The 7,957-nt window shown below is 53.7% G+C and overlaps 4 protein-coding genes across 4 annotated transcripts in view; 2 read left to right on the forward strand and 2 right to left on the reverse strand.

Annotated features, from left to right (window-relative positions):
* The window catches only part of PTSG_01791 (uncharacterized protein), a gene marked incomplete at its 5' end in the record, with an annotated part of 3,813 nt that extends 3,639 nt beyond the window's left edge, over positions 1 to 174 (reverse strand). The window contains one exon of the mRNA XM_004997715.1: positions 78 to 174. Coding sequence (XP_004997772.1) covers positions 78 to 174 — 97 coding nt within the window. The remainder of the gene's footprint in view (positions 1 to 77) is intronic.
* A 34-nt stretch (positions 175 to 208) lies between these two features.
* PTSG_01792 (uncharacterized protein) lies at positions 209 to 1,089 on the forward strand. Its single transcript, XM_004997716.1, has one exon. It carries the CDS (start codon positions 290 to 292, stop codon positions 752 to 754), a length of 465 nt encoding a protein of 154 aa, XP_004997773.1. The 5' UTR covers positions 209 to 289; the 3' UTR covers positions 755 to 1,089.
* A 130-nt stretch (positions 1,090 to 1,219) lies between these two features.
* On the reverse strand, positions 1,220 to 4,799 carry PTSG_01793 (uncharacterized protein). Its single transcript, XM_004997717.1, has 12 exons — positions 4,758 to 4,799; positions 4,428 to 4,558; positions 4,235 to 4,270; positions 3,918 to 3,994; positions 3,637 to 3,830; positions 3,463 to 3,498; positions 3,084 to 3,138; positions 2,725 to 2,781; positions 2,371 to 2,478; positions 2,064 to 2,206; positions 1,623 to 1,737; positions 1,220 to 1,440 (listed from the first exon to the last, which is right to left on the reverse strand). Exons 1-12 carry the CDS (start codon positions 4,781 to 4,783, stop codon positions 1,318 to 1,320), a joined length of 1,101 nt encoding a protein of 366 aa, XP_004997774.1. The 5' UTR covers positions 4,784 to 4,799; the 3' UTR covers positions 1,220 to 1,317.
* Positions 4,800 to 4,836: 37 nt separating this feature from the next.
* PTSG_01794 (uncharacterized protein) lies at positions 4,837 to 7,957 on the forward strand. The gene is made up of 9 exons (XM_004997718.1): positions 4,837 to 5,077; positions 5,355 to 5,422; positions 5,604 to 5,684; positions 5,812 to 5,891; positions 6,148 to 6,232; positions 6,390 to 6,503; positions 6,808 to 6,954; positions 7,272 to 7,381; positions 7,558 to 7,957. Exons 1-9 carry the CDS (start codon positions 4,954 to 4,956, stop codon positions 7,745 to 7,747), a joined length of 999 nt encoding a protein of 332 aa, XP_004997775.1. The 5' UTR covers positions 4,837 to 4,953; the 3' UTR covers positions 7,748 to 7,957.

Here is a 7,957-nt window from a genome sequence, read left to right on the forward strand (position 1 = left end):
CCTCGTGTGTCAACAACACCCTTCCCCCTCCTCCCTCTTCTCCCCACTTCCCCACTCCACCACGTTCATTGACGTACCAAACTGGACGAGGACCAAGAGCAGGAGCACCACAGCCAGCGGCGGTCCGCCACGCTGAAGGGACACGCCTGCGCCGCCACCAGCACCCGCAGCCATAGTCAGCACTGCTGGCGTTGTCGTGGTTGTTGTTGTTTCCGCACACACAAACCACAACCAACAACAAAACTGACAAGGCAAGCAAGCAAAAGCAAGCAAGCAAGCAAGCAAGACGATGGAGAGCGAGCAGGAGGCGAGGGTGGCACAGGCGTTTGCCCGGATCGCAGCGGCGTTTGGCCTGCCACCTGCTGTGAAGGATGGAGACTTCGATGCGCTGGTCAGTGCACTGGAGCAGCGTGTGAACACACAACTTGGCGAGGAGGACCCGCCATCGAACAGCAAAGGCACCACCGCCGCCACAGCAACCACAGAGGCAGCAACAGCAACACGGGAACAAGCAGAGACGCAGCAGGTGCAGCGTGTTCATGCCAGCTCAGCACAGGCAAAGGCAACGAGTGAACCCGCAGTGGAACCGGCAGCACCAGCAACCGTCAAGAGCGAGGACATTCAAGTGGATGTGACGCCCACACAAGCTGCATCGCAGCCATCATCACAGCACCACCAGCAGCAGAAGGAGCCACAAGCACCAGCAGCGCCTGCGGTTGCCAAGACCAACAAGTGCTGCTGCACCTTGCTATGATTGCTACTGCACCTTGCTTTGATTGCTCAACTTCACATCGCCAACAACACCGTCGCTGGCACCATCAGCGCCAAAACTTTCCTTCAACTTTGATCTCGACTCTGTAGCCCCTCTCTGCTTTGTCTTAGACGCCGTGATGTCTCTTGTTCTTCTGTTGTTACACACTGAACACGGTTGAGCTGTTGCTGTCTTTCACACCTCCATTTGAAGGCGTGTGCCAATCAATGTCTTCTCTGCAACGCGCCCACGCCCTTCCTTCGCCATTGACTTGGTATTGGCTACGATCACTCCAGTTGGCACCGCAAGTGCACCATCATTGTAACGTATCACGCATAACCGGCAACAGCGATCAGTAACGGCAAGGGAGTTGGGGTGTTGCCATTTCGCGTCATTATCATGTGTGGTGTATCTGTGTGTCTGTCTGTCTGTCTGTATCTGTCTGTCTCTGTCTGCCTCTGTGTCTGTCGTGGGAGGGCGAGTTTATTGGTGCTTCTTATGTGGATGGTAGCACGCAGTCATGCCTCTGTGCATGTGTGTGTCTGCCTCTGTGTCTGTGTCTGTGTTCACTTTCGCACTTCGCGGCGAATACGGGAAGCGAGTGCTGAGCTGACGCGCTGTGGGCGCGACGATGGAAGCGTGGAAGGTTTTGGGACGGACATTGTCCTGCTCGGGCGTGATTGCGGGACCTGTCATGCCGTTCACGCAATTCCATCATCACAATGCATCAAGGGAAACGGAAGCGCCAAAGCACATGTTTGAGCCAAGTCATATCCATCAGCCAACGTTCAAGACAAGAGAGGATTGGCACAGCACCTGTGATGCGTGAGTGCCAGCACACACAGTCATGTCCACCGCAAGTGCTGCGTACCTGCTGGCTCGTGTACTGCTTGAGCTGGTGCTCGCGTTCTGCCATTCGTTTCGCGACGATGCGCTGCCGCTGGGACGCAATTCGCTTTCGGTGCGCCGCCGTCGCCGCGTCCGCACTGGCGAAGTATGTGTGCAGGGGGGTATGGGTCAGGAGGGAGGCAGGGTTTACTCTATGTGTGATCACGTTGAGCAGTTCCAACGCAAACACACGCACTCACACGCACTCACACGCACACACACTCACACACACACACACACGCACACACACTCACACACACACACACTCACACACACACACACACACGCACACACACACACACACACTCACACACACACTCACACACACACACTCACTCACTCACTCACTCACTCACTCACTCACACTCTCTCTCGCACACACACACTCACTCACTCACTCACTCTCTCACACACGCACACTCACCCGTCCATGGTGAGCGAGGAGAAGAGGGAATCGATTCCCGAGGGCATATCGCGTGGCGCTGTCACAGCCGATGATGGTGACGAGATGGGAGGCAGCGGCTGCGACGCCAGGGATGGTTTTGCTGCTTCGGTAGCCTGCTTCTCCTTGTGATCCCACGAACAAACGCACAGCACCGGAACGACGTGAGCGGAAGCTGTGCCGAATAAAACGTAGAAGCGGCGACCATCAAACCGAGTCATGGCAGCATTGGAGGGCAGTCACAAAGCACAAAGGGCATCTCGTCTGCACCGCCAGCACCCAAACGCACTGCGAGAGAGTGTTGAAGTGCTGTGTTGAGGTGGTCTTGGTCGCGCTCCGCCTGCGCCATCAGCTGTCGGTGCTCCTCAGCAGACAACTCAAGTACCCGCTGCAACTCCTGTTTTGTGTGTGTGTGTGTGTGTGTGTGTGTGTGTGTGTGTGTGTGTGTGTGTGTGTGTGTGTGTGTGTGTGTGTGTGTGTGTGTGTGTGTGTGTGTGTGTGTGTGTGTGTGTGTGTGTGTGTGTGTGTGTGTGCGTGTGTGTGTGTGTGCGTGTGTGTGGTTGATAGTGCAGCGACACCCGGCGGACAAGGGTGCGTGAACGAGCCGCAAACGATCGTGATGGGTTCGCCCGCGTAAACGAACCTCATCCTCGGCGCTCTGCTGCTTGTTGTACTCTTCAAGGGACAACCGCAACGCTTTCTGGTCACAACAAGCGACACCAGGCAATCAATAGGGAGGATGGGAGTGCGTGAGAGTGAGGGAGAAAAAGTGAGTGAGAGACAGAGACAGAGACAGAGTGTGTGTGTGTGTGTGTGTGTGTGTGTGTGTGTATGGGTGTGAGGGAGTCAGAGAGGAGGAGGGAGAGGATGAGAGACGTCATGGTGCGTAGGCAGTAGTGATGGGTCAGTGCGAATGGCAGTTGTGTGCAGAGTTTGAACAGGACGATGCAGTCATCACATCACGTGCCACGACAGCAATTGCGGTGCATTGCATTGCCTCACCTGCAACAATGTTTCCTCTTGTGCTGTGGCCTCCATCGACTGCGTGTCATCAAACCTGCAAACACAGCACACACACACACATACATCCGCGCATTCGTTCACCATCAACACAATGTCAAACCATGCTCGTAACCCGACATGAAGGGGCAATGACACAAGGTAACAATGAGGAGACAAAGATTTCAACACATACACACATACACACACAATCACATACACATACACACGCAATCACACACACACACACAAGCACACAATCACACAAGCACACAATCACACACACACAAGCACACAATCACACAAGCACACAATCACACAAGCACACAATCACACAAGCACACAATCACACAATCATACACACTCACGTACAAGCGCGTACCTTGCGTGTCCAGCCTCTGAGAGGACGGCGCGGGATCTGAAGCGTCGATGACAAACAGACAGACGCACGCAGATGTGCACAGCAACAGACATAGATGGGGCACAATTTGAGACTTGGGAACAATGGTACAGGCCAGGCTGCATGGCACGCATAAAACAGCGCAGCGAGCGTCACCTGTGCAAGGACGAAGCTGTTGTGGGACGTTGTGAGCGTGTCTCTTCCTCTTGCTCTGGCGCCTGGGCTTGGGCGTGCTGATGCGCCTGAATGAAAAAGGCGCGCGTTTCGAGTTCCAGCTCCACGTTCTTGTTGACCATGAGCGACTTGAACAGGAGAAAGTCCTCTGCTGCTGCCACGGTGGCAAACACGCCCTACACGAGCAGTCGCGTGAGGACTGCAAACACAGATCGAGTGCTGGAATACAAACAGCGCACGCACGGCACCGAGCAGTGGCGCACCGGCGTGAAGCGGGGGCGATCGGATGTTTCCGCCTCCTCCATGACGGTGGCAAACTGCTCCGCCGACAACCCAAGCTCTGAGTATGTGTGTGTGTGTGTGAGAGAGAGTGTGTGTGTGTGTGAGTGAGTGAGTGAGTGTATGTGTGAGAAAGTGTGTGTGTGTGAGTGAATTTGCAAATGTGTGTGTGTGTTCGCAAGTGAGTGTGAGAGAGCTTGGGGTGCCGTGGGAAGCAAGCAAGGCGCAGCTGAGTGTGCACGTTGGAGGAGAGTTTGTTGACCTCGACCGACAACACGCTGAGTAGATGTCGCTTCAGTACCTGACAGAAATCCTTCCAGCACAGATTCCACAAGTTCTGTAGCAGAGGAACAGAAACACGCATATCGGTCAACATTTCAGCATGTGGATGCACACGACAAACACACAACAAACAAGCATGCATGACGGAAGATTCATCCACGCACGAACACACAGGCAAGCACACGAGCTCAAGCAAACGCACAGCCACCGACCTTGATATTCTTTGTGGATGCGAGTGTAAGAGAGCTTGTTCTCCTCGTCCGGGGCAAACTCGAGGCAGTTTGCCTCAAGAAAGTTGTTGATGGGCGTCGTCCATTGTGGTGAGCAGAGAAAGCCAACCACACTAGCAACAGAAATGAAAGGAATACAGAGTGAATGAGAATCCAATGTTCTGCTTGACACAAACACAAAAGATAGACACACCGTCCAACAAACAGAAAGTGGACAAAGGTACAACACACACACACACACACACACACACACACACACACACACACACACACACACACACACACACACACACACACACACACACAACACACCTGTCAACCACCCAAGCGTCAGCCATCTTGGTTGTTTGTTTGCTGAAAATTGATGTATGATATTCATTAATCTTCCCAACTCGCACCGCGCCGTCCTTCCACAACAGCAACGTGCGCTGATCCTCGCGCCTTGCCTGCAGCTTCGTTGCTTGGTTGCTTGCTTGACACGTGTCTTGACACGTGTGTGGTGGTCAAGATGGATGTGGAAGGTGGGCCCCAAACGAGCGCAAGAGAGGACCAGCCTCTGTTGATCCAAACTATCGATGGCGTCGGAAGGCCAAAGACATGGTGGAAATCAGAAACCTTCATCCTCATTGCAGGTGTGTGTGTGTCTGTGTCTGTGTGTGTCTATGAGTGTGGTTGAATCCGTCTCTCTGTGATTTCCCCCCTTCTTTCTGCCCTACTTTCGTTCTCTGTGCCTCTCTCCGCACATCTTTATCTCTCTTTTCCTTCCTCTGCCCACCTTGTAAGCTGTATCACTTTGTGTGTGTGTGTGTGTGTGTGTGTGTGTGTGTGTGTGTGTGTGCTCATGAGCCTTGTTTTTGCTTTGCTCGCCTTCTGCCTTGCGCTTTTTGGTTTCACTCGCGCATGCAACAGGATCCATTGCGGTTCTTGGCATCGGCACTGGTGTGGGATTTGCAACCCCAATCCCATCCGACTTGAAGGTACACTTGGCAACATGAACGCACGACCCGTGATCAAAGCAGCCATATCACCCAATTGCCAGGCAGCTCTCACGCACACACGCACGCACACACGCACGCACACACACAACGCACACACACACACGCACACACACGCACACACACACGCACTCGCGCGCTCACATGTGTATTGCGGTGACAGGAACACCACACCCTCGGTGTTGTCAGCAACGTCCTGGGAGGCATCTACTTCTTTGCTTGGTCCATCTCGTTCTGGCCACAGGTACGACATAGTGTACCTCACGTCGCGTGCACACGATCCTACCGTTGCTATCGCGTTGTGCCCTGCGCTTCATGCCTCGCCTCACAGAAGTATATTGTGTGCATGGATGGCATGCGACTTGCCCCAGGTGTTTCTCAACTACTCGCTCAAGAGCACTGTGGGCATGTCGTACGATTACCAAGCATACAATGTCATTGGTTACGTCGCGTAAGTTGACCGCTGCAGAGTGACGCATGCTTCCCGTCAAGTTCACCTCCCATACTCAACGACACACATATGCACGCACGATTGCATACATATGCACATAAACACACGTGCACAACTGTCTCCATATACCCTTCCTTCCTTGCTTCCTTCCAATCCTTCCAATCCTTGCAATCCTTGCAATCCTTCCTTGCATACTTCCGGACTGACTCGCTGAGCTGCTTTCCGTGTTGGCGATTGCGCATGATGACCACAACAGGTATAGCATCTTCAACAGCCTGTTCTTCTGGTCTCCTCCCGTGCAGCGAGACTACGAGCGCCATCACCACGGAAAGAAGAACCAGGTTTGATCATGTTGACGCTTGCGTGTACAACACAATTGCAGGTCGTGCCCCATTATGGTGCCCCCCCCCCCCACCCTTGCTTATTTTGTGCTCCAGGTGCGTAAGCTCACATCAACAACATGTTGCACCCGTGCGCATTCGCACTCGCGCTGTGCAGGTTCAAGCGTCCGACGTCTTCTTTGCGCTCCATGGCGTTGCCGTCACCATCATCATCTGTGTGCAAATTGTCATCTATGAGCGAGGGAACCAGAAGGTTTCCAAGTTCTGCTGGGTGGGCTGACGTGTGTGCATCTATGTGTGTGCGTGTGCGTGTGTGTGTGCGTGCGTGCGTGCGTGTGTGTGTGTCCGTGTGTTTGTTTATCTGTCTTTGTTTGTGTGCCTGCGTGTCCGTGTGTATCAGTGTGTTTGGTTGTCTGTCTGTCCCTGTCTGTCCCTGTCTGTGCGTCTGCGTCTGTTTGTAACCCGTCTCCGTGTGTAGCCTTTCCCGCACAAACTCCCCGCTTTGTTCTCCAATCTCTCACCACAACGGCACCCTTGTTACCACACCAATGTGCTGACGATGCGTCGTGCTGCAGGGGGTGTGCGGTCTCTCCGTGGTGGTGGCGGCCCTGTTTGCCATCCTGTGCGCGACCGTTGGCCACGGCTTCTTCATCTGGCTCAACTTTTACGAACTTGTTGCCGACATCAAACTGCTCGTCACGTTTATCAAGTACATGCCCCAGGTCCGTGTCTGTGTGTGTCTGTCTTTGTGTGTGTGTGTGTGTGTGTCTGTGTGTGTGTGTGTGTGTGTGTGTGTGTGTGTGTGTGTGTCTGTCTGTCTGTCTGTCTGTCTGTCTGTCTGTCTGTCTGTCTGTGTGTGTCTGTGTATCTGCGAACAAGTCTCCCTGTCGACCTGCCTTCCTACCTGTTTGTCGGTGTGTCTGCCTCTCTTTTCTTTTGCGCCATTTCAGCGCACCCTTATTTGTGCCTCCCGCTCACTCGTGCACATACACATACACACACACGCATGACATGACTCTCTCCCCGTTTTGCGGCGCAGGTGTACATGAACTACAAGCGCAAGTCCACGGCGGGCATGAACGTGCACAACTTTTTGCTGGATTTTCTTGGCGGTGTTCTCTCGGTCGCCCAGCTCATGATGGACTCAGCGTGAGTACCAACAACCTCGGGTGCAACGATTGACCGTTGTGCTGTTCTCTCTGCCGCCTCACCCGCTCACACACACACACACACACACACACACACACACACACACACACACACACACACACACACACACACACACACACACACACACACACACACACACACACACACACACACAGGATCACGCACGACTGGTCGGCGATCAGTGGGGACGCAGCCAAGTTTGGGCTTGGCGTCATTGCCATGGTCTTCGACACCATCATCATCATTCAACACTATGTCGTGTACAACAAGAAGCGCGGCGCAGAAGATGGACACGACAGCACACACCCATCGGACCAAATCAGCGCTGGTGGTGGTGCAGAATAGACGTGCGTCGGTACCAGACGACAGAAAAGTGTGTGTGTGTGTGTGTGTGTGTGTGTGTGTCTGTGTGTGTGTGTGTGTCTGTGTGTGTGTATGTGTGTGTCTGTGTGTGTGAATGAGAGAGGGATTGTGCTTGTCCATGAGGAGGCTGTTCAGACGTGTAGCTTCCAAGTGCAACAGTCAGAGAGGACCAAGAGTAGATGTCCAGCTAGG

This window comes from Salpingoeca rosetta (genome assembly GCF_000188695.1).
Source record: "Salpingoeca rosetta unplaced genomic scaffold supercont1.3, whole genome shotgun sequence".
NCBI lineage: Eukaryota > Choanoflagellata > Craspedida > Salpingoecidae > Salpingoeca > Salpingoeca rosetta.